A 26,611-nucleotide genomic window follows, 5' to 3' on the forward strand; every position below is an offset into this window, starting at 1 on the left:
TATCCATCTTTACTACCAGAGTTTGATCATGTTATCATACTACTGAAACCTATTGTGAACAGCCCAAGCAGCCAAGGACCCTGTCTCTAAAAGATGTTTAGTTATCGATTGGTCCAAATCTACACACCCATCCTCTGACACATCAAGCTTCTGATGGCAGAGACCCAAGTCACCTTCTGCTTCTCCTCCCTAACACTAAAGGCAATGCCTGACCACAAATACCACCAAACAATATTTGCAATTGTCCTTTCAGTAGGAGCTAACATTAACTTGTCTTACTTCTTCAGTGACAATTTCATGTAAATCTGGAATGCTCAAGTCTGCTTTCACAAAAGGAATCTTGTCCACCTCTTCAGGAAATGGTCGATGTTTCACAGAATATTTAAATCCAACATCATTTTTAGGAAGTGGGCGAGGTTCAGGCACAAAAACCTGTTAAAATAAAACAAATGGCATTATGGGCATTACACATCATCCAACCACCACCACAATGCCATGTCTGGCCATGCCCCTCTCTGGTCTGCTTTGATGCTTCTATTTTCCTAGGCATGCATATCCTCAACACTCAGCAGAATCTGCACATGCTGTGCTAATGATACAAGTGTGTATTCAATTTCATTTTTCTAAAAATGTTTGTCCACTTAATAGATTTCATGACTAATAAATAGCTTGCAGACCTCTACTGTCCAAGCCTCAGTCATCCACATTCGACAATTAAGGCAGTTTAAAGTTTTAAGACTGCAACTTCCTTAAACACATACACTGTCCTAGCTTTTGTTTTGTTTTGTTTTGTTTTCAGGACAGAATTTCTCTGTGTAGTCTGTAGAACTAGCTCTGCAGACCAGGCTGACCTGAAAGTCAAAAAAATCCACCTGCCTCTACCTTGGGGATTGAAGGTATGTTCCACCAGGCCAGGCCCCATGGTCCTAGGTTTTATCCCCAGTGCAAAATGAAAATAAGAACAAACAAAAGACCATAGAACCAAACTTTCTTCCTAAGAGCTCTCAAGTTGTTTCACTCTCCACAGTAAAATATAAGTTCAGTTCCACAGTATCTCTAAAAAACGTGTGTTCAGTTAGAACTTTAGCTGGCTTAACTAAGAGCATGGGCCCAAATCTAGTTCTTCACGGCCCCAATGTGCTGTCCTAGTATATACACACTGACGCTTTCCTAATCCATCCTTCCCCCTTTGAGTCTTACAGAGCTACCCATAGAATGCAACCTGCTCGCTCACTAACAGATACAACTCACCTGTTAAATTAAAAGAGAATCCAAATGATGGCAAATTTCATTGTAGTATTTAAAAATAATTTTTAGTAGCATAAATAAATTCTTAAAAAGTAATAATTTAGCGGGGATACAAAGTGTATAAATTGTAATAAATAAATATATAAATAAAACTAAACTTTTAAAAAATTAATAATTTAAAAATATACAAAATACCTTATTCAGAAAGAAAAGTGATTTGAAGAAAACTCAGTGAAATATTAACTATTGAACTATGACTAGCTTCCTCTGAAAAGTGACTACAGGTGATTTAACACTCTTTCTTTCTGAATTTTCCAACAAGCAGGAAATATTCACATAATTTTAAATGTGATAGTACAGTAAAACATATAGCATATTAACATAAAGAATGAATCATGCAAAACAATGTTAAACCTCTCAAAGGTGTATGGTATACATCTGACTTTTAAAGTTGCATAGAAATACCTGGGACTACTGTTTAGTAGTCCTTATTCCTCACTGAGTATCAGGATCACCAGGAAAGCTTCTGAAAACTATCCTTGTTTTAAAAGTACCTGTAAGAAGTTCAATAGACCCAGAGTTCTAGGTTCCTAAGATGATTCCAAAGTAAATTCAGAGACAGAGGACCAGGCTAGGGACCCAAAACATTCATGTGACCTGTGACTTTCTGTTGGAATGTTATTTAATCTTTAAATCACCCCACACACAGATGTACACACGCAATCATATGCACCCATGTATATGTACTCACGCACACACTGTAACTTCTGATGTACCTTCTGATTTGCTTTTGCTCCTCTGGGTAAAAGGCAAAGCTGCTGAGCCCAAGCAAGTCTTCCAGACATTCCCCGGACCAGCACAGTGACAGAGGGGAAAAAATCATCTAGAATAAAATGTATGTATAGAAGCTTTTACTTCAGATAGCAACCATTTAACATATAACCTGCTAACACCTGTGGGACATCTCATGATTAAAGCCCTCACTCAGGGCCTCTGAAAGTGCAATGCCACAGCTAAGTACCACGAGTACTACTGCCCCACTCTGTATCAACCAGTCCATTTTAACTGTCCTAACATCCTTGCATACCTCTATACATGTATTTTGGTGGGATCGTATCTATCATAGCAAACACTCTTAAACTTACAGTGTTGAAGACAACTTTTAAGAAAAAAAAAAAAAACAGGTTGGATCTCTGCAGTGTTGACATTAATTACATTTGCTCACAGACTGGGATCCTGCTGCCTACTGGAGGCAGGCACTGTTTCCTACCAGCAGAAGTTCAGGGATGGAGATGTGTATTAAGAACTCAGAATCCTTTTTATTGTCTCTCTTTGTCTCAGTCATGGGAATTAAAATTGGTTCAAACTCTCTCATTTCTTCTGTTATTAACTATCTCAAAAAACAAAATACTCTTATAATTATATAAAACTGTTTTGTTTTGTTTTGTTTTTTTGTAGACTACCTATGCAGTAAAATTACTTGGAATAGAGCAAGACAATCCTAGAGAAAAACAAAACAAAAAACCCAGAAAGCTTAAAGGGGACACTAGGATTTCACAGGCTGCTCAGCAGTTGCTTAGGTCGGTAGGGTTGTAGAATAATAAAAAGTAAGCAGCAGGGAGAACAAGCCAGGTAAGCCTTAGCTCTGAGGTAAAGAAGGTAGAGTTGACCAATGATGAATGGTGCCATTCTATTTCATACTAATATCACTAAATTTAAGGATGACATGATGAAAATTATGTGATAGTATCCTTCTGTTACGATTAGGGCCAGGTCTCTCATTTTGTGGAATTATGACATCCTACTTACAGTCAGCAGAAGCTGTACAGGAATCAAAGACTCTGTTCACCTTTACATGTGTCTTTAGTCACTGAGGAAGCCCTACTGTGGTAGGACAATGACAGAAAATGGTATTGTCTGGAAAACCTGGATTTGAATCCTAGTTATATCCTTCTCGAGTTACCTTAAGCAAAGCACACACCCTGTGAGTGTCAAAACTGACTGGGGGACAATATATGTCTTGTGAATGAACAATCACTAAAATGGCTTCAGCAGACCACATGTTTAAGGATGAACACTATGGTGCAAGGAGGGCAGTGGTATAGGCAAGCAAATTTCTGAACTGCCAAAGGGGACATCAGACCAGATAGAAGGAAAATGCAACAAATCAACATACGAAATTAATAAGGCCCTCCATTTAGATGTATTGAGAGGAATATAAAGAAAAAAGTCAGAGTCATTGGGACGGATGAGACAGTGAGGCTAATTATATAAGAAAGTAACAGGAGGAGGAAGCAAAGATGACTTTTCAAACTTCTAGTCTTCATGGGTAGTAATAACTGCAACAGCAGTGATAGGGGAAGGGAGTAGTGCAGGATCCAAGATTTACAAGAAGAGTGAAAATAATTTTTTAAAATAGCAAATATAAAATATCTCACTAAGGTAAACTTCATATAAAAGTTTGACACACTTCAATATCTCAGCATACAAAAAAAAATCTTTAAAACATTCTACTTCATATGCATATTCTATATTCTGACCTCTGTTTCTCTGGTGATGTTATCCTATAGCATCAAGTCTTTGACAAACAGTTACTTTGAATTCAGTCTTTGCTTCCCTGACAGAACTGAGAATACACTGTTTGAGCAGTAGAGAAAGCTAAGAGTGCTACAACTTACTCTGCTCATTTCCAAGTGGTTGCTCCAGCATTGCCAGGATGACACTGTTATCCAAAACAAAGTACCGGAAACTATGCTTGTTTATAGTTGGCAGCCTGGAGTATTTGATCAGAGTGGTCTCATTCACCAGACTACAAGGAGAGGCAGGACCACTGGGTGAAGGAAATGCGCCAAGCAACTGCATGATACTACAAAGAATGGAATAAAAGACAATTAATTCCAAAAGAAAATTCTAACTTTACCACCTGGATTTTTGTATCCTTCTGCCTTTCTGAATTAACTGAACAGAGCTATGCTTCCTCTTCACAGGTCAGATTTACTCCCCGTGGCATGCTGGGTAGAACCTGCACCCCTAGAAGGAAAGCCACTCTCCTAGAGTCAGGCTGACAATAGCCACAGCTTTCAACAAGCCTAGGAACTGCCCTCCACCATGGATGCCTCACACAGGACCACTGCTTCTTTCTAGGACATACCACAGTCCCTGGTTAGTAAGGCTCCTAGGTCCCAGGTCCCTTCCAGCTGGAGAGAACACTGGGAATCAGATCAGCTTGAGCATTTTGTCACAACTGCCTCCACTTGCAGCAGTTTTGGTCCTCCACCTGCCAAGTCCTGTTTCTTCCTAACAAAATACTGCAAGCAAATTTCTCTCTGTTATCCAGGAAATACCACTGACTACAGTTCCAAATCAGGAAGGTCCTAAAGGCACACTTAAAACCATGCTTGTGTGCTCCAGGTTTCAGGATTATAACAGCCAAAGTATCTTGGGTCTAGAAAAGGACATAGAAATTAGCCAGAACCCCTCACTTTTTAGATAAGGAAACTTAAGACTCCTAAGAGCTAACTGGTCGTTAAGAGGACAAAAACCAGGGCCTGCTGCTTTCTTCCTGAATGGCCAGAAATAGATATATCCTCATTTCAGGTAAAGAACTTGAGACACTAATAGTTAAATCTCAAAAAACTGTCATAAGTAAATCTATGATACAAAATGTTTTATAAAGGATAAGAAAAAAATAAAATTAAAAAAAATGCTTTATAAAGCAGAGTTCTACTGCTCAAGACTTACCATTTAGAAATGTTTGATTGTGTGTGTATACAGGGTATGTGTATACACTTGTGTACACACACACACACACAGAAAGAGAGAGGGAGGAAAGATTTCTGTAAAACTGTAACGAATTTAGTAACTCACCTAGCTCTCATTTTATGCCAAGTACTGTTCCAGGCACTTTATATACATTTCTCATATGGGTTCATAATAACCTTATGAAATAAGTATCATTATTATTTCCATCTTTTATTACCCTCATTTGTAATAAGAAACAGAGGCTCAAAGAAAAAACATTCTATATTTAAACAAAAATATTTTACCATGTACTATCCACCTGGCCCATTTCTCAACATTTTTGTGTGTGCATATGCACATGTGCGTGTGTTGCATGTGTGTTATATGCATATGTGAGGGGTGTGCATATGTGGAAGACATGAAGAATCCTGTTCTATCATTCTCTACCTTAATCCCTCAAGACAGTGTCTCTTAATGAATGGGAACTAGGCTGGCAGCCAAGAGGCCCCAGTGCTCCTCCTGTCTTTGCCTTCCCTTCTAGGCTTAACCTCTAGTGAGGTTACAGGTGCACATCGCCATGTCTAGCTTTTCACATGAGCACTGGAGATCTGAACCCAAGGACTTATGCTTGTGCAGCAAGTGCTCTTACTCACTGACCATCTCAACTCTCAACACCATTTTTGCCACTCATCTTCAGCTTGGATGGCCTGGCCTCAGCTCTCTAAGGTCTCTGATAATAGAAGGCACTGTGTCTGATAATAGAAGGCAGATGTTCTCCTTACAGTTTTCTCTCCTCCTAGAAGTACTGCTACAATTCAAGGAATGAGGGAACTTGGTAAATTCAGTACTCTAATAACTGGGAGACATCCTAGGAGACTAGGACTGAGAAAATACAGCTTTGGCTTTCTCCATGGAACAGAGCCAGAAGTCACAAAGCACAAAGACCTGGTGAGCTTGTCATGTCCCATGTAAGGTCTACGATGTTATCAAATAGGCTGCTGTTAGGTCACTTAGATGAAATATTACCAGTCTCACCACATTCTTCTCTCCCTGTAGGAGACTAGACTGGAACTGTGAGTAAACATCTATGAAATGAAGACAAGCACTTGACTGTGTCATGATAAAGATTAAAATTCCTTATGAACCTCTGGGGGAAAGTCTCCGCTGGTATGCTCTGAGGTTCAACCTCTGCTTTCTATAAACAATGTTCTGGTAAGAATACACAATAGAAACTCATAATGCTTTGTTCATGCTTGTAATACCAGCAACCACAAAAGCTGAGGTAAGAGACTGCCATGAATTTGAGGTCAGTGGGTGAAGACCACTGTTATCAATCCCAACAGAGTTGGGTTATATGGTAGAAAGAGGAAAGACTCTCAAAGTTGTCTTCTGACATGCACAGGCCCATGCACCATACAAATACATGTTTTGTTTTTTTAATGGCACATGTCTTTAATCCCAGCACTCATGAGACAGAGGCAGGCAGATCTCTGTGAGTTCAAGGCCAGCCTGGTCTACACAGTGAGTTCTAGGACAGCCAAGACTGCAGAGTCTTAAGGGTGGGGGGAAAAAAGCAGAATAATTAAGAAAAAACAAGAACAACAACAACAAAAAAAAAACAACCCTACAATAGACAAGAACTTAATCTACAAAGATCATATATCAGAATAAGAGTTAGGATTTAAAGAGTACAGAAAATGTGGAATATCTTACAAAAAGACATTCAAACACTCCCAAGCAATTAAGCATACAATGAGAATAACAGATGAAAACGAAACATGAAAAAGACTGCAAGAGTCCAGTTAACTTAATGAGAGTCTCCAGCGTTCAAGTCTTGCTGCAGTCTCCCAAGAGATGTTGATGATATTCACTGTTCTAGAGTTTGAAGACAGTCAGATCCCCCAGAGAACACTATACTCAGTGTTCTCTGAGGATATTATACTCAGAGATAATGAGATATTATACCTGTGAGTGATACATGGTCAGAGCTATGTCAGCTGAGTGACAGAATAATAAAGGTACTCAAATCCACGTAATATGAAAACCATGCAGAGAGAAGCAGCCTTGCTAGGCCACAGAGGAGAACATTGCAGCCAGTCCTGATGAGACCTGATAAACTAGGGTCAGATGAAAGGGGAGGAGGACCTCCCCTATCAGTGGACTTAAAGAAGGGTAGGGAAGAGATGAGGGAAGACGGGTGGGATTGGGAGGGAATGAGGGAGAGGGCTGTAGATGGGATACAAAGTAAATAAAGTGTAATGAATATAAAAATAAGAATTTAATTAAAAAAATAAAAAAGAAAAAGAAAAGCACATGAAGGCACTAGCAGAAAGTAACAGAGCAACATGAACACTGTTGTTGCATACTGCTGCTGCCTGGAGAAAGCTTTCACTACCAAAAGTCTGAGTAAGAACCAATGAGAATTAGTTACCATGTGAGATTTTGGTTTGATATAAAACATCAAGCTTTTAATAACTTAACAAAGTTGGAAATCTTAGCGGCAGACTATAAGCCCCAACTGAAGGCTAAGCATTTAGCAAATATGCCTTAAGCAACAATACCACTGAAATGACTTTTGAATTTATATGCCAAAGTCAAGAAATCCAACCTATTAATATGTACATTTTAAAGGTTATTAAAGACAGAATGGGTATGTACCAAATAAGTTCGGTATGACTGTGACAGTAAGGAAGTCCACAATATGTGAGACAGGTCAGACAGTGAGTGTAGCAGTAGTGAAAATAGTTGTGCTTCAAAAATCAGAGTAACAGAAGGAGGTTCCTATGAGTAGACAGATTTACTGCGAGCATGGAAAGTATACAATGTTGCCTGAAATGCAAGAGAATATATAAGCAGGTACGAGCATGCCCAGTTTACCACTACAAGTGCTCGGCTATAGCAAGGGAGTGCTCAGGAGGAGCAGTGGAAAAAATCAGATCATCTCCCTGACCCTCCACTGGAATTCAGGTAAGGTAGGAAACAGGAGATCTAGTCAAGGTTTTTAATCACTCAAGCAGTAGAATGAATTGGTGTTTAAGGATGATAAGTTTAGCCACAGAGTACAAGACAATTAAGAGGCTGGACCTAGTGCAGAATATTATCTGGGGCTTCAGGGGATGGTGAGAAGACCTTTTAAAGACTGTCTATTTGGACTCAGTTGCCGGCCTCATGAATGAGAGAAAAAGCTAACTGAAAACAATGCTGATAGCTGGGCATGGTGGCGGACGCCTTTAACTTAGCACTTGGGAGGCAGAGGCAGGTGGAACTCTGTGAGTTTGAGGCCAGCCTGGCCTACATAGTGAGTTTCAGGACAGCCAGAAATACACAGTGATACACTGCCTCAAAAGGAATCAAAACAAAAGAAAACAAAAAACAATGGTGATGCTGACAAAAAAAGGCAGCAACTGTAAGAGAAAACAGAGAAACTGACTGGAAACATGTCCTACCATGACGGAACTCTGCACTGCTGAAAAGTGGAAACTAAAGGCATCATGATGGACTTGCTAACAGAGACAAGAAGAGTAGAAAATGAAGATAAGAGCCATTCAGATCATTTCAATCTGAGGGAGAAAGACCCCAGGCACAAAGCCAGGCCTCAGCAGCAACTATGACCCTAATGGAACAGTGAGGCTAGAGTAGACAAACTTCTTGCAGCATGAAGAACTCAAGAACTCCTATTGAGCAAGGTCCTCTCTGCTCACCTCGTAGCCTTCTTCTTCCTGGTATCCATCAAGTCCCAGGGCTATGGCACTTTATGGTTGCCCAAGCCTACACGTAGCACAAGTGCATGCTCTCATAGCTATCTTCACCAATTTTCTAGCTATTAGAAAAGAAAGGCACTGAAAGTCTAGCCGCTAACACAGTGCACAGTTCTAAACAAAAACAAACAACCTGCTGAAAATTATGACCTAAGTCCAAGAAGAACAGAAACAAATTCAACTAATCTAAATATACTCCAAAGAAGCAAAGAGTACTGTGCTCCCAAAAGATGTCAGGATCTTGGGCAAAGCTGGCTTACACACAAATCTACTCACTGGACACTCTGTGGTTCTGTTTTCCTAGGTTTTTATTCACAGTCATCCCTGCATGAGCCACATCTTTACACAGTCTATGGATCTATTTAATCTCTACTTATTCAGTCCCTTCAGTCTGTAGATGTGGCCAAACACAATCCTCTTTGCAGTCCCCCCATTCACCAGGTACAAACTCTTTCTGCCAACCTTTCAAAGAAACAATCTCTTGCTTCCATGTGATATACATTCTTAATTGCCTACAACGGTGCTCACAAGTCAAATGTTACCCATACTCTCAGCCCAGGACAATGTGGTTCCCCCTAAGCATGTTTTCACTTTATCTCAAAGTATTCACTTCCTCCTCCCAGTCCCCTGACATTTTATTTGTATTTCTTCTTGTATTTCTTCTTCTTTGGGGCACTTACTATCCACCTAACACTGAAGAACTTTGTATTTCTATTTCATCTTCCCTACTGAACCAGATGGTGTTCGTGGTAATAACTGAATCTGACTTATCTGTATGATTCTATTACCAAGCTCTTACAAGGAAGTTAAAAAAATGTTAGGTGACTATAACATAAAAGATGTAGTAGAGACCAGCCCTGGGAAGCAGATACAGCTCATCTCTAGGCTAAGAAAGGGAAGAAGTAACTTCAAGATACTTTTGGTTCTAACATGATCCGGCCTGAGTTAGTATCAGCCAGTACGAATATACAAAGATCCCAACTCTCTGGTTTCTTGCTGGTCTAAGAATGAGTTCAAAGAATATTTCTTTTCCATTTTATATCTGGAGATGCAGCATCCTACAGGGGCTGAGTTACTCTGTGCTCAACAAGGAAGACAGAGCAGCAGATGCCACTGCTGCCCTGTCTGTTACAGCTCAACCTTCAGCAGCTGTTTCCATACCATGTTAAAGTGGCTTCTGCAGCATCTTTTACCCTCATGGATGCAGGGTTTGGCTCCTTGTCACCTTTGTACTTGACCTCTTGCTCACTGTTCTTGGACTTGCTTCCTGAGATACCCAGTTCTACAATCTCCAGTACTTCCTTAAGGCAATCCTAGAAGCAGGGAAAGACAGAATGATTTTTAAAAACATTTCAAACACACATTTTATTTAAGAGAGAGTGTATGTGTATTTGTGTATAAGCTAAGGTCAGAGAATAGCTTTTGAGAGTTGGTTCTCTCCTCCCAACATTTGGGACTCAGATATCAAACTTAAGTCATTAAACTTGATGGCAAGCACTTTTACCTGCTGAGCCATCTTACCAGATCAATTAACATCAACTCCAGATCAATTACTTAAGAGAAGACATAATATAATAGTGTTTGTTTTGGAGGTGGAGCTCGAGTTTCTAGTTTCCAGTTCAGAAGGAAACTAAAGACAGGCTTTAATTTTATCAGTTATAGAGCTCACAAAATTACTGTGGACTGTCACAAACCCTGAATAGCTACGTAAAATAGATTCAGAAGTAATTTAGTCAAACCCAGATGGTTTAAGACACATCAGACTACCTAATATATAAGAGGTTATTTATTTTTTGAAAAGGATCTCACTAGGGACCTCAGGCCCTTCTCAAATTCACTATGTAGCCCAAGCTGACCTTGAACCTCTGCTTCTTAAGTGCTAGCAGGTGCCACCATCCCCAACTCCAATGACTGACTCTTAAAATAATTTCCTTTTAAAATTGTTTTATATAACAGAGTTTCATGTAGCCCACGCTGGCCTCTAATTCATTGTGTAGCCAGACTTAACCTTCTGATCTTCCTTCTTCTACCTCCCAAGTACCTGGAATTACAAATACACACATTCATAGCTGGTTTGTATAGCACTAGAGATCAAACTGAGTCCTTCATAAATACTTAGCAAGCATTCAATAAACATATCTGTAAGTCCAGTCCTGTAAAACAGTTTCTAAAATCATAACTTTAAAAGCCACATGAAAACTCAGATTTAATTAACAATATTACTTACAAAGATCTCTATAAATACTCAGTGACCCTGGAAAGCTCTACTGTCACTGAGCTTATTTAGCCTGCGTCCCTGTAAAGTACAGTGACATAGAAAACAGACTAGATAGCTGTGCCCACTTAAAAATGCAGAAACCTGTAAGAAATACAATGTTTCCATAAAAATAACTCTTACAGCTAAGCTGTGCCCTAGCTTTGCAGATTCACAATTAGGTGCCCTTCTTTGTTTGATAATAGGAAACAAAATAGCTTTAGTATCTATCTCCAGTCTGTCATGCTAGTATTTTTTTCAGATAGAACAGTTGTACATATGAGCTCACAGCAACTGGGAAAGCATACACAAGACTTAAGCTCAAGCCAAACAAAATTCCAACATGGAGGTGGCAGAAATGGACAAAAAATATTATCACTAGCTGGGGAGCTACTGGCCTATGGGACTGTAGATGACAGGTGCTAGGACAAGTAGAATCAACTTTCTTTAATGATATGATCACTGGTAACTTGACCATACTACAGGGCAGGCCCCACTCCTAAAAGTAGCTAGGAAACACAAACTGGACTTAATAGAGAGAAACAACAACAACAAACAAACAAACTCAAAATTGGGTAGGTAGGAAAGTGAGGGTAGAGAGGATAGAATCTGGTGAAAGTGGATAAGTATGTCTAAAATACACAATATGAAATTTTACAAGAATTAATAAAATTTTTTATAAAAGAAGTCATGCTAGTTCAGATGAACTAGGCAAGGTCTTCTTTTTCATAAAGAACTTCTCTATGGGATTATTTGGAATCAAATCTAAGCATACTGACAGTTTACAAATTATGTTCAAAAGAGTTAAGTATCTTACTGAAATCAAACAAGTAAATTCAAAGTATGTGATACTGTATTTAAATTCAGATATTCTCTTTTAAAGGGCATTTTGTCAACAGTTTCATTCTTGCTTGGTGTTTTAAGACTGAATCAGCTCACCTTTTCATCCAGCATATCAGGGTGTTCTGTCAGCCAGACACAGAGACACTGAAATGCTGCCACTATCATGGAGTGCAGATCCCGGGAGTGAAGAGGAGCTGGCCGACTGCACTGGTATACAATATAACTGCATACAGAACTGATGGCACGCTTCCGGTCTCCTGAGTCAACCATCACCTTCACCTAAGTATGTCCATTTAAGGAACAGAACCAGTTAGTCAGGAACCAGTACACCAAGCATTTGCCCTGCAACTGAGCCTGTCTGACAATGTGATATACACGAGGCCTTGGTTTTAAATAGTATTTATATACAGGAACAGAAAATTCCAGATATACCATTGCATACAACAACAAAAAAAGTAGCATTCTCAAACCCTAAAACAGTACTTTACTCTAGCATGGTTGTTTACACCTTTGTTGCAAAATGTGCAGGAATGGTCAGCAAAGAAACACATGCATTTTTAAAGTCCCTAAACCCAACCTCATAGTGATGGGTTTTGCTCTGTACAAAGTATAGTGAAACATAGCTTAGGAAGTTCAATTATCAATTACAGTAAGTTACATATGTTCAAAGTAAGTAACCTCAAAGAATTGTTACCATAATCAGATAATGCACAAACATCACCCCAAATCTCCTCATGCACCTTTATAAGTTTCCTCCCATTTCTCTTGCTCTCCTCTGTGAGAAACTGCTTATCTGCTATCACAATAGATCAGAATATATTTCCTAAAGTACATATAAGTTCAACAGTACCCATTTCGGGGAAGGGTATTTAGCTAGCTTCTTTCTTCTATTCAGCATAATTACTTCCAGATGTATCTATTTTTTTTGGTAATGTTTCTTTTTATTTAGCAGTATTCTAGTACATGAATATAGCACAATTTGGCTACTCAGTAACCTGCTAATGTTCATTGGGGTTATTTCCAATGTTCATTTGGGTTATTTGTAAAGATTACAAATATAGTTGCTATGAACACCCATGTCATTGAATGGATATATGTTCTTTCACATACTGGGACTGGAATGACAAGGTCATAAGATACAAATGTGATTAAATGTTTGTTTGTTTAATTTTTATGTGCACTGGTGTTTTGCCTATATGTATGTCTGTGTGAGGGTGTCGGATCCTCTAGAACTGGAGTTATAAACAGTTGTGAACAGTTCCCAACAATTCTGCTGGGAATTGAAACCAGGTCCTCTGGAAGAGCAGTCGGTACTCTTAACCACTGAACCATTAAAATTTTAAGGATCTTCCAAACTGTTTTCCAAAGTTGTTATTCCAATTAACATTCTCATTAACAGTTTCCTTATATCCTCATCAACATTTGGTACTGACAAGACTTTTTAAATTTAGCCTGACTTTGTTTCTTTGTGTATGCATGGCATATGCATATATGTACATGTGTATGTAAGTACATGCATCTGTGTATATGCAGAGGCCACAGGAGGACTGCTGAATGTCTTCCTCTGTCACAGTGGATCTCAACCCTACTAATGCTGTGACCCTTTAATACAGTTCCTTGTGTTATGATAACCCCCAATCATAAAATTATTTTTGTTGCTACTTTGTAACTGTAATTTTGCTACTGTTATGAACTGTAATGTAAATATTTGGGTTTTTCAAAGGTCTTAGGCAGCCCCTATAAAAAGTTATTCAACCCCAAAGGGGTTGTGACCCACAGGTTGAAAATCACTGTTCTATTGTTTTCTACATTATTCCCTTGAGATGGAAGTCTCAAGGTTCCTGTCTAAAGCTTGCTGTTTCAGCTAGGCTGACCAGCTAGTAAACTCCTGAGATCTGCCTATCTCCACCTGCCACTCTGAGATCTATGTGGTCATGCCTGGCTTTTTAAGTGGGTGCTGAGGATCTGAATTCATATTCTTTTGCTTGATTAGCAGGCACTCTTACCCTGAGCTATACTCCTAGCCCTCCATGTTAGCCATTTTATTGAGTATGTAAAAGTATTTCATTATGAATCTAATTCCATTTCCCTAGCAACTAATGATATCGAGGTAGGAAAACTCACCTTAAAGGAGAGTGGCACTATTCCCTGGGTTTGGGTCCTGGACTGCATAAAAAGGAGGAAGCCAGCTGAGCACAAGCATTCATCTGCTCTCTTCTTTCTGACTGCAGAGTCAACGTGACTAGCTGCTTCAAGCTCCTGCCACCTTGACATCCCCGCCATAATGGACTGTACCCTTGAACTGTGAGCCAAAATAAACCCTCCCATCCTTCAGTTGCTTTTGTCAGGGTATTTTGTCACAGCATGAGACAAGTAACTAATACAACTTTACATTCATACTCAGGAGTATGTCTCACTGATGAGCAGGCAAATAAACAATGATAGTTACATTCAGCCCAATGCTGTGCAACCACAAAAAGGGGCTGAATCTTAAAAAATTACATCAAGTGAGACATATTCCTGAAATGACACACATTGCATCATTTTCATCCTGATCTTTTTGTGTGAACAGTCCTTATTAGGTAGATGCAAAGAAATAAAGTGAAGACCAGTAGCTGTCAGAGGAAGTGGTGGTTGGGAGGGTGGTAAGGGAGCAACTGCTTCGAGGCTTAGGGATTTCCTTCTGAAGTAACAAAAACACTTTGAAAGTATAGGTGGTAGGTTGCACTACACTGCAAATGTACTAGTAGGCATTGAATTACTTGCTTTAAAATGGTTAGTTTTATGTTTCAGAAAGAAAACAAAAGACACTGAGGTGTTAAGAGTGATTGGACTCCACTTCTAAGGTTCCATAAAACTGAAATAACTGAGAGAAAGTTGACTATATAGTCAATTTTTGCTCAATATTGGTAACAGAAAATAGTTATCATAGAAATACTTTATAATAAACTCTTTAGAAAAGCAATAAATATACTATTGTGTACAAATAATCACCAGTACTGAAATGTTTTCTGTACCTGGGCAGAAATACTCATATTCTTTGCTCCTATTTCTCATTTTGCAAAATTTCACTTGGAGGTTCAATTTTGAATACTCTGGATGTAAAATATGCAAGTATACTGACAACACTAAAATGTCCACACAAAGGAGTGTGTGTCAAAAATAAATAAATAAAAGCATGCCGCAGGTCTGAGCTAAAGTAAGAGCTGTCTTACCTTTGCCAGGCCAGAGAGGAGCTCTAGAGCAGCCAGGGAAATGCTCATATCTTGCCGCCACTGGGAGTTGAGTCTCTGGGTGACAAGATGGATGCTGCGAATCAGGAGGCCAGCAGCTGAATCTGTATTAAGAGCTAGGATATAACCCAATGCCACACCCACAGGGAGGGAAAACAACTAAGCATTAGTAACAGAAGCACAGCATTCCGCCAGGCACAGACCACAGCAGCCACAGTGAGCACAATGGGCACCCACACAGAGCTATGCTTCCCGCCCACCAGCCTGAGCACCAGGCCTGATGGTGCACAAGGCACACAAGGGGCTGGGCTAGCTTCTAGCTCCCAGTCCACACTCTGATAAAGAACACTATAGACTTGGCAGTTTCAGTACAATCCTTAAAATGAAAAATGCCATCTTAAATTTTTAAATAAATTATAACTTATAGAGTTTAGTCTTCAAAAAGAACAATGAAAAGGCACTTAAGTATTTCCTAGAGTTTTACAGAGGGAAGAATTCAACCTCATAGCCCCCTCAGATACTAAGCATTACCTTAAAGCATCTGTTGAAATGACAGGGTTTAAACCAGTAAAACCCACATGCAATGCCTTTTCAAGCCCATATTTACATTTAACTCTGTACCGCTACTTTAATATATTTAAAAAGGTTAAATAACCAAGCCAATGTTTTTACTTGAACTTCAATTTTATATTTAAAGTAATTGTTACTTAAAGAGTGAATTCCAAGAAATTAAACTATGATAAATTAAATTGTAATTATAAAGGAAGCTTTAGGGGCATTATACCTGTGGATCCTATCAGAAAGAGGGCAGTGACAACAGAAAAAGGAATGATCATTAAAGAGAGACAGTCATGCGACACTAACACAAATCTGGATTTCTTAGTAAAAATATGACGTAACAAGCAGAAGTCACTAACACCAACTGGAAATACTGGAACAATCACTGCAAACACTTATATGCAACACATGCAGTAACAACAAATTCTCTTTAGCTTTGAAATGCCTTAGAGTGTACTAGAAACGCCCAACCCAGAGAGCCTACATCTACGCAAGAGGTAACAATTTAAATGGGCTGTATGACTCTGTACTTGACATGCTGATGGGTAACATATCATAAACTGCAAGTGAAAGCATGCCCCATGAACACGGTTCATGAATCCTCCAGACGACTAAAAAGTCAAGCTCACATCTAGGGAATTAGATACCCTAATCTCATGGAATAAACACAGATTCAATCACTATTAGCATTTGTTCATAAAAACATAAAGCATTCACACTAAATCCATAAAATAATTGCTCAGTATAAAGGACATCACTAAACAAGATCCTTTGCTGACAGTATTTTATTTAGCAGAGCAAAAAAAAGAAAAGAAAAGAGCCATCTCTTTATTCTAGCTGAAGAGCCTACAAGACAGTTTTAACATGGAGACACATGCTCCTCTAGATCTCCTCTAATTCAGCCTCCAACACTTCCCTCACAACTACAATTATGTGGCTCTGCCATCATTCTGAGAGCTCTGAAGCAAGGCCCACATCTTATATGAGCCTGCATCATCAGCTCCTGGTACAGAACCCAGACCTTTCACCATAAACATCTGTGAGATCTAAAAACTCCAAAACAGAGCTACAAGAAATCATAAAAATGCTTTTTCCTTAGTTTTTTTTTTTAAACTAGCATTTTCTATTATACCTAGGTAGATACATTTTTTTTTTTTGTTTTCAATTCCTAAAAAGTTTAAGTTTTGCTTACTTTGTAAATCTGAGAATTAATACACGTGTAAATGCTAACAGACTGTTTTAAACACAGCTTACCATAATCCCTTAGGAGAGCTTGAGCAGGTCTCTCACTATCAGGTGTTGTAGGTTCTGTGCTTCCTCCACTTGCTGAACTAATGCCACTATTAGTACGACTATGACTCTTCAGGTTATTTTCTCCACCACCCTAGTCAAATGAAAATGAACCAAGATGAGCTTTACAAGTATAAAAAGAAGTTAACTATCAAAATCTTTGTTAGAGTTGAGGCTATGGCTCAAAAAAACAGCACTCGCCTCAAGTGCATGAGGCCCTAGGTTCATCCCTAGTACTGCACATGTTAACAGACTAATTAGCACAGGTGATAAACAGACAAAGGGTTGAAATCATGGTGTTATTGTTGTTAAAAGGTATGCAGGGCTTGATAACTACAGGTATCCATACTGAAGTGTCCTGTGCTGTTTTTCAAAGGGCCACCTTATATGTTAGAGTCCACTGGCTAAAAGACTTTGAGTCATTAAGGAAATTACCTTAAAGCACCTCCAGAGAAAAACTTCAAAACAGGAATATAATCTTCAAATAAAGACAATAGGGGGATGGGAGATGAGCTCAGTTAATACAGTGTTTGCCACTCAAGCATGAGAACCTGAATTTGATCCCCAGAATCTACTTTAGGGGGAAAAAAAGGCCAAAGGAAGGAAAGGGCTAGGGAGATGGAAGAGGACTTGCTACACAAGCATAAGATCCTCAGTTCAAATCCTCGGCAAAGCAATAGCGCAGAATACCTGACATCTTCCTCTTACATCCATGCTCACACCAATACCCACTTGCACACACGTTTGAAAACACACAAACATACAAGCACACCCAGACACATATATCTACACATGCATGGAGACTCACATCCATCTGCATATATGCACACACAAAACAGCAACTTTTTAAATGCAGGTGTATATTAAGTACAAACAATAAGATACTATAGTTAGTATTAATTCCCACACATTTAGGAGCAAATAAACATATCTGTTTCCCCCATATACACAGAACTCACTGCATCTATATCAGCACATTATTAGCCATCTACCAGAATAAGAATAAATTTCCTTAATAATTTTTTCATTAATCCAGTTCACCACATCACACATTATTACCTCCCCTATAGCCCAGCCTTTACCCCAAATTTAACATGCATCTTTAAGAAAGAAGCAAGAGATGCGTCCCATATCTGGGGAGCTTTCTAATTATTTTAAAAGCATTAGCACTTTGGGCACCTGTGTTGGAAGTTTGGTCTGATGGGTGTTACTGGCCCTCAAGATCTGATTACATCTATCCTTGTTTTGTAAACCTAAGACATGCCTGACTGGTTGATTAAACAGCCTATCCCTGGGAGTGGCAGAATGGGATGGGCATGGCTAAGGTTCCTGGGCTTTTGGGTTCAAGAGAGAATAATAGGAATTAGACAGATGGGAAGAGAGGAGGAAGGAGGACACCATGATTTGTTAGCATGGAGAAGAAACCATGTGTGTGAGGAGAAAGGACTCCAATAATGGCATGGAAAGGCCCAGATAAAAAATAAAAGCAAGTATTTATAAGATTATGGATGGAAGATAGTTCAGATGAGTATGATTATGGTGGGATGGCATTGGATGGGGACCGGCAGATGGATGGTAAGGATACTGAGATAGTGTAGATGAAATATCTGCCTGGCCCAAGATAAATAAGGCAATTACAAAATCTAACAGGTGTCTGTGTCTTATTATTTGTGACAGCAGGTTAGATAATACAACTGTGATAATCTTAGGGCTGATAATAAACATTATATAGCCCAATGCTTTCTTTTTATTTACTACAAGACACCTGAAAACTTCTGTTTACAGGAACTACAAACAAAAAAGCAGCTCTTACAGGTCGTCCTGTATCTGTTACGGATAGTAGGAACTAGAAAGGCCTTTCCTAGAACATTGAGACCTGTTGACTGGCACTTCTAAAACAGTCCCAACTGGTGTTTCTCTCATGCAGGATTTCTCAAGGATCTGATGAGGTACTTAACAAGCAAAAATCTCAAAATATGTGATGTTTTAAAATAAGATCTTTCTGAGTCTATGAGCTGAAATTTATAAACAAATGGCTTTAAAAACCAGGTGTGACGGTACAAACCTGTGGAGGGAAGAGCACCAGGAGCTTAAAGTCATCTTCAGCAATATATACAGTTTGAGACTAGCATGGGCTACATGAAACACTGCCTCAAAAAAAAAAAAATAAATAAATAAAAACAATGGGCTGGGGACACAGCTCAGTGGTAGACAGTTTGTTAAGTATGTATGAGGCCCTAGGTTCAGTTCCAGCACTGTCAAATATGATTTACATCAAATCAGAAGCAGATATTCTATGACATATTATATAAGCTTCTTACCATTTCCATTTGGCAACCAATGGCTTCTAAAAGTGCAGAATCCTGAACAATATTTAACATGGCCCCTGCAATAGCAAAACAAACAAAGCCGTTCACATGACACATAATTACAGTAAAATAACTCAGTCAGAGCAAAGAGAATATGATTTGGAAAAAGAGAGGTCATGCACATAACCCCAGAACTTGGAGACCTGAGACAGGACTACTATCTACTATCAACTGAAGCCACCTGGGCTACATAGCAAGTACAGGGCTACAAAGGAAGCCCTATGTCTCCTCCCCTCCCTCTACAGAAAGCTAAGGGAAATTTTGGTAAAGCATTCCTGAAATTCTCTGAGGATTATAAATAAATACATTGATGGGTTAAAAAAGATAATGCATTAAAAATCCCCCAAGTTTTGAAGTGCCTTCAAAAACTGTGTTTTTCACTTATGGGGGGTTGCATACATGTACATGCCACATTCAGTAATCACTTCTCTCCTTCCAAGTTAGGATCCTGGGATGGATCTTGGATCATCAGTTTTGCAAGGCAAGAACTTTAACCCGATAAACTTCTTGCTGCCTGCCTCCAAAGGTCCCCACCCCACTCCTCCAACCACTGCACTGGACTAACCTTTTTACATTCTCTTATTTCTAAAAATGGCCTCTACAAGAGCATTAGTTTTCTCTCTCTCTGATTTAAAACATTTTTCGAACATGTAAATTTTGTGTGCAATTCCCAAGGATAGAATTTAAATGGCTGAATTCTCTTGCTTCTAGTTTTCCTCCTTGGCTTTTTTCTGTTTCCATAGCCACATCAACAGTAACGTGAAAAGATGCATTATCACCTGTTCCTTCAGCTCTTTGTCAAACTAACAATCTACCGTTTACTACTGAGTCCATCTTCTCATAGCCTAACATACCAGACCTCCCAAGTACTCACTCCAATACTAAAAGGAAAAGAGAAGGAAAAAAGCAGGGACAAAGAAAGGGGGAAAAAAAAAGACAACTAAATGCTTTCCTTCTCTCCCCTCATCTCCTTAAATTTATTTTAAATTATTCACTATATTTATATATTTTTTTAATTTGGCTAGAGAAGGGCTATATGCATGCCATGGCATGGGTATGGAGGTCAAAGGACAGCTAAAAGAAACCAGCTCTCTCTTTCACCGTGTGGAATCTGGGATCAAACTCAGTTCTATGAGTCTTGGTAGCAAGTGTCTTTAACCTCTAGACTATCTTGCCAGATCCCTTAAATCTTTTTCTATAAAAAGCAAAAAACAAAAACAAAAAACTCTACTTTTGATTCAGAAACAGTAACAGTTGAATTAGGCTTAGGGCACTCTGAGCTATGTTCCCAGGTCATTAGTACTTAAGCTTCACTTAGCAAAAATGAAACAAAACAAAACTGTCCGGACACAAACCTAGTATCATTTGGGTGTTGTTAGGGTCTGTTTCCGTTTGCAAGGCACCTATTAGTATATTCACAAGTCTCAACTTCAGGGACAGAAAAGTTATTGGTTTATCGTAAGAAGAGCTGTCATCATTACTAAACTTTCCTTCTAGGACCACCTGGAAGAAAAAAAAGAAACTAACATCAGCCACTGTACATGATGACCAATTAGGAAAGAAGAAGGGGACAAGAGGTGAACAGGCTAATGATCCAGGCTTCCAGTCTAATTGTAGCTCCCATTTGACACCTGTGGGAAACACATGAATAGTAAACCAAGATATGTTGGTACTTCCAAAAGAAAAAAATACTCAAGCCAGAAAATATTCATTAATCCATTAGAAATGTGTATTTTTAAATATTTGTTTGTTTATTTAATGTTGACACAGGGTCTCACTGTATGTATGGCCTGGCTGGCCTCCAACTCACAAAGCCCCATCTGCTTCTACCTTCCAGTGCTGGGATTACCGGCTTGTGTGATCATGCAAGGTTAGAAAATAACTGTTTTTAAGCCCCTGTCCCATTTTGTTAAAAGTGCAGTTTAACTTAAACTAGCATATAAAAACAGAATACAGCATTTTAAAAATGTTAGTAAAGATGGTTGGCAGGATGCTGAGACTGAGGGGAGCTACCTATCAAGACCTTGCATCATGAATAAAGCGGGGGGGGGGAGGAGAATAATTAAAGAAACATTACCTCAGATCTGACTGTGCCAAAATGATGAGGGAGGGGCAGCAAAGAAAGCAGGATATTAATGGATGATCTTCTTAATTCTGTTGGATTTACATAGCTTTTGAATTTTGAGAGTTCTCTGCCAAAAAATAAAATAGTCAATAGTATTTTTCAGCTAAAAAGTAATTTTAGCTACTGCCAAGTACATACTATGCCATTTTACCCATAACCCAAGCACTGCACATATGAGAACTGCTATGTTACACAATTACTGATTAAGCTATAATTTGACTGAAAATGTAAGGCCTACTTTATAACAGTAGGATCTCAGCCTGGGTTTTCTCTGACCCATCTAGACCAAGCCAGAAAAGATCCAGTAAGCCCATGGACATATGAGAACTGAAGGCATTCAGGGACTGAGAGGGTTTGGATGCTCTTTACTCAATTTAATGTAGCCTGGGTCCCATTGGACTGTGAAAACAACTAGATAAGATAAATTAGCGAACAAGAGGAAGTACCAAACAGACCAAGCCTAACTAGACAACTGACACAATAGTAAAGAATGACAGCTTACCTGTCAGGCAAAATGGTTTCAAGAGCTGAAATAAAGTAAGGAACCACAACATCAATCCCTTTCAAGTCACAGCAGAACAAAGGAGGGGAGTTTAGAATAACGCTGGCCAAGACAGGATGGCACATATAATCATTTATCTGCAAACCTTGAATTAAAAGCATGTAAAATCTAGGAAAGCAAGAAAAAAATTTTAAACAAACTGCTGATCAAATGTTTCCACATTATTAATATTTTCTACATGGTTATCTGAAGAGCCTTTGTACACTCTTCACTTTAGTTTCTAGGCTTTCAAGTTCTAGTAGGAGTCAACAACTCAGAATCATAAGATCCATATCTATTAAGCTTTTTTAAAATTTAAAATCTTTACAAAGATTTAATTTTACAAATCAAATTACAGGCGCCTACACGTGTCTACAAAGCAAATGTCTGAGTACTTATCAATAAGTTGGTAGGATCAATTAATCAAATTCTAAAGCAGTAAATGTTGCAGCATTCACAATCCTAAGAAATAGAGGTGAATCTGTATCTTTTTCCTTCCTTCACTGCTTCTGAGGGGTGAGAGAAAAGAGTCCCACCAGACTCTGCATTCCCCACAATATAAAGATAACAGTAAGATTCCTTTGAGGAATCTACCTGAACACACTATCCTTTTCCTACAACTCCCAACCACAACCAAGTCCCTAAGCACCCGTTATTCAACAGCAATTGTACTGCTATACTCTTCTTACCACTAGATACTTCTTCCTGTTCTGCAAAACTTAACAATCTCCTCACTCATGGATGCCTACTCGACTCATTTCAACCCATCTTCTGTGCACGAAACTCAACTAAAAACAGGCATGTAATATGCAGTTCTCAACAAATGGCCCACATGCCCTTAAAATGCAAGACTGAAACTTAAATATATTATTTGTCCTCTCACAAACCTGCTGAGTTTGTCACATGACACCTCACCCAGTCTTCTAAGCTAGAGAGAAAGCTCATGTTCACAGCCTTTTCCCTTACTGCTGTTGATACAATTCTGAATAACTCTCTAGCCCAAGGTCTCCCTCAGAGAAATGGGCCCTCCTTGTGAAGAGTAAACTCCAATACCTATATGCCCTTCTCTCACAGCTACATGAAGCTAAAGGAGAGGTAGGCACCTAATGAAATCTTCTTTCCCAAGAATCTCACATTTCAGAGATGCTAACTGGCCCCACTGGTCTTCTAGACAAAGGGTAGACAACTAGGAACTAAGAAGCACACTGCAGTATGAGAAAATGATCTGCAGAGGAGAATGAAGCAGTTCTAGGAGAATCTGTATCTCTGAATGAAGCACAGGAAGCAGGAGAGTTCTTCTGGCCCCTGAACACTCACCAATCCCTGATTCCTACTTTTTATATGCCTTGCTGTATCATTTGACCTTACACTTAATATTAAGTATCACTAGGATCTTATAATTTATTTACTTTGAATTAAACCAGACTTAAAGATAATAGCCCAGGGTTAAAGTTGTTCTGACCAGTATATACCACGTTTTTCCTATGCCTTATGTTGGTTCCCTCTTTTGAGAGTCAATTTACCACTTTCCTGAGCACCTAGCAATACAATGTTCTACTTGAATGTAACCTTACTTCAGCAGCAACATTAACTAGTAGAGAAGAGCAAAGCAGAATCAAGAATTATAAATTTTGGAAGAGTAACAAGTCTGAAATGCCATGGTGAGAACAGAGTGAAGAGAGAAATAAAGTTAAATGCTACAAGGCAGAAGTCAAATAATCAACTCAAGATAAAGAAAGCAGAGGCAAATGATGCCTAGATTCTGGCCTGAGCAGCTAAATGGATCTCAGAGCCATTCACAAATGGTAGAAGCCAGAGATTTGGAGAAGAGAATTCTACCTAACCTCCCAACAGACTAAACACTACCCATCTTTTCTAAATCTAGTATAAACATCTAATAAAATGCCACAACTCTTTCCTGAACCCTCTAGGCTAAGTATGAGATGTTGCTTCCTCCAACCACTCAAAACCATGTATCTCTGTCTCCTGCCAATTTTTGGTTCCTACTGAAACACTGTAATTTTGCATGAACCTATTCACCACAGTCATTAAACTCCCTGGAGTAAGATTCACAGCTGACTTATTTCTGGACTGTATACAAAACCTACTGTTGTGCCAAAAATCTATTAACAAACTATTGTGGTACTTCCAAATCTCTCCAGAATTTACCAATGATAAAATAAATAACAGATCTAGAATAGAAACTTAGAAGTCTTTACCAGATATGATGAGGCAAGTAAAATGGAAAAATTCAAGCAAGTTTCAATTACATAAAGACAGTGGCAGGCATTTCAGACCAACAATGGCTTACTGATTTAGTCTACCAAGCCAGGCCACAACTGTTTCACCATCAAATGATATAAATGCAAAAATAAACAAAAAAAATTCTAAAACCTGGATAAATAAGCTGGCAGAATCTCTTCTCCAGTCTTCTTGCTACAAAAAATTCTACATAATGTCCCACAAGCCTCAGCTCTTCCTGCTTCATAGTTATCAGGAAATTCACTTGCATCAAACACAGGATTGGAAACCATGGTGTCTGTTGACATTTGGGACCCTTTCCGTCGAAACTCCATGCTAGCTTGTGTTGCAATGGCTGGGGAGAGAAAAGGAGCATTTTATTACTTTTGTCAAAATGCCAAATAGGCTCATGGGACCCTGGACACAAAGATTAAATATTGGTGTCATTACATAACTACTTCAATAGAATGCAATAATGCTTTTGTTTACCAACTGTCTTAATTTATTTTTTAAAGGGCTCTCTGATATCTCCTTTGAAATGGATAGCAATTAGTTTACAATAGCATTGTCAACAGATTCTACAAAAAATATTTTTCATTGAATTTCTGGTCAGAAGACTACAATTGTATACATCTGCATACAGATATATACAGAATTTGCCTTTTCTATTATTTATTTTCTGTTTTTCCTCCTTCTACAGAGTGATGCTTACATATTAAGAAAAGTAGCAATTACAATTTGCACAATTAACCCAAATGAACAAAATAGTTAAGAGGGCACCTGCATGCCAGTTTGAATACTTTATGACATGACAAGGTAAGAATGAGAACTGAGTAAGGGAGGAAGAGAGGGCATTCCCACCACCCCCAGCTCCAAAACACACACCAAAGAGCTGCCCAACCAAGCAAATGAGAATGGATTTTAACAACCACAGACAGCAGCAAACTTGAGGTTGATAAATCAGAAAGTTGGGTTGGTAAGGAGGATTATCATGGTCATTCATTGTCACCAAAACAGAAGCCCTTCGAAAGTTGCTTTTAACAAAAGATTTCATAGCACACAGATCACTCTGAAATCTTTTATTACTCTACATAAAATGTTTAAATTGTTTTGTAATGATAGAAGGCTTAATAGATGCAGAGTCAAGCATAAATCTTTATGCAACTTCCCATGAGCCATTTTAGTCCAGAATAAGCTACCCAGCAATAATACATTTGGAAAACACTACATGCAGAATGCATACAAATCAAACACTAAATCTGTATAAAAATAAGCTTAAAGCTTAAAAAAAATTAAAAAAAATTAAAAAGCCAAAACACAGTTAGTGCAAAGTCCTGGAATTCATGACATGACCAGACTAGTATACAGAAATAATGGGATTGACTCAGGCAGATTAATTTGTTTTTGCCAACAATCTTCCCCATTCAAAACACAGAAAAAAATAGTTTTCTTCCCAAGTGCAAAAACTACAATAGACAATGACAATCAAAAATTTTAATGGAATTATGGAAAAAATAAAAACATGACTGCAATTAAGGAGAAGCTTCTGGTTCCTACTTACAAGATTTATAAGAAAGAAGAATTTGGATAAAAGATGCTGCAAGATAATAGAAATAAATGGAAACAAATCAAAGGACAGCAGTAATTATAAAATACTTTAAAGATGGTGAAATTTTACAATAAATTAAGAAGCTTTTTAGCTTTTTAAAAGTTAGATTCAAAGCTTTACGATACCACAAGCTAATTCAAAAGCATAGGAAACTGTGCATTCAGGTCTGAAATTATGGTTTTGTATCATGCAAAACAATGAACAAAGAAAATTACACAGCTACAAAGAATTGAGGTTTTGAACTGCCCATAACGTGCATTAAAATTTTTAGTTCATTAACCCTTCCCAGCTCAATGTTACTTTTACAAAGCACAATGCATGAGGTAAATTGAAGCTAACAAGTTCAAAGAAGCAAATACTTGAGTTAAAGGTGAACTATGTGGCAGAATTCCTTGATGACAGCCAGTACTTAGAAAACACACGTTACTCCCAACCCCTGTGCCTCCCATCCAAGACTTCAAGACTAGCACTCTAAATCCATTTTAACTATTGGATACCTCAAATTTCCTGGGTAATGTAACAGCCTTTAGCGTCTCTGAATATAGACAGGAGGAAGAGAGTTTCTCCTTTCTCCACCAGGTAGAAGGTTAAGAATGAAAGAAAAGTGAGCTGCTGCTTATCATTTGAATTCTAGTTCTATCTTCTACTGCAGACAAAGCTGTTACAAACTCCCCAGAGATGGAAAGTTCTAGATACTCATTATATAAGCCTACCAGAAAACAGCAGACTGAGCCATGCTAGATTCAGAGATGTCAAGGCCAGCAGCTCCATACTCAACAGTTATAAGAATTATCAAAATAA

At 38.5% G+C, this 26,611-nt stretch overlaps 1 protein-coding gene across 3 annotated transcripts in view; it reads right to left on the minus strand.

The window, feature by feature from the left end:
* The window catches only part of Ralgapb (Ral GTPase activating protein non-catalytic subunit beta), an 84,791-nt gene that overhangs the window by 28,805 nt on the left and 29,375 nt on the right, over nucleotides 1-26,611 (minus strand). For 2 of the 3 annotated variants that reach the window (XM_055602185.1, XM_055602187.1), the window contains 12 exons: nucleotides 24,355-24,556; nucleotides 21,922-22,089; nucleotides 21,372-21,486; nucleotides 20,650-20,797; nucleotides 19,247-19,311; nucleotides 16,890-17,019; nucleotides 15,060-15,193; nucleotides 11,941-12,123; nucleotides 9,909-10,060; nucleotides 3,927-4,114; nucleotides 2,025-2,131; nucleotides 280-432 (listed from right to left, as the gene is read on the minus strand). In XM_055602185.1, the coding sequence (XP_055458160.1) occupies nucleotides 280-432; nucleotides 2,025-2,131; nucleotides 3,927-4,114; nucleotides 9,909-10,060; nucleotides 11,941-12,123; nucleotides 15,060-15,193; nucleotides 16,890-17,019; nucleotides 19,247-19,311; nucleotides 20,650-20,797; nucleotides 21,372-21,486; nucleotides 21,922-22,089; nucleotides 24,355-24,556 (1,745 nt within the window). The remainder of the gene's footprint in view (nucleotides 1-279; nucleotides 433-2,024; nucleotides 2,132-3,926; nucleotides 4,115-9,908; nucleotides 10,061-11,940; nucleotides 12,124-15,059; nucleotides 15,194-16,889; nucleotides 17,020-19,246; nucleotides 19,312-20,649; nucleotides 20,798-21,371; nucleotides 21,487-21,921; nucleotides 22,090-24,354; nucleotides 24,557-26,611) is intronic. The other variant, XM_055602186.1, reaches the window with a different exon arrangement.

The sequence above is a fragment of the Psammomys obesus genome, unplaced genomic scaffold (genome assembly GCF_907164565.1).
Source record: "Psammomys obesus unplaced genomic scaffold, mPsaObe1.curated_primary_1811, whole genome shotgun sequence".
NCBI classification, from domain to species: domain Eukaryota; kingdom Metazoa; phylum Chordata; class Mammalia; order Rodentia; family Muridae; genus Psammomys; species Psammomys obesus.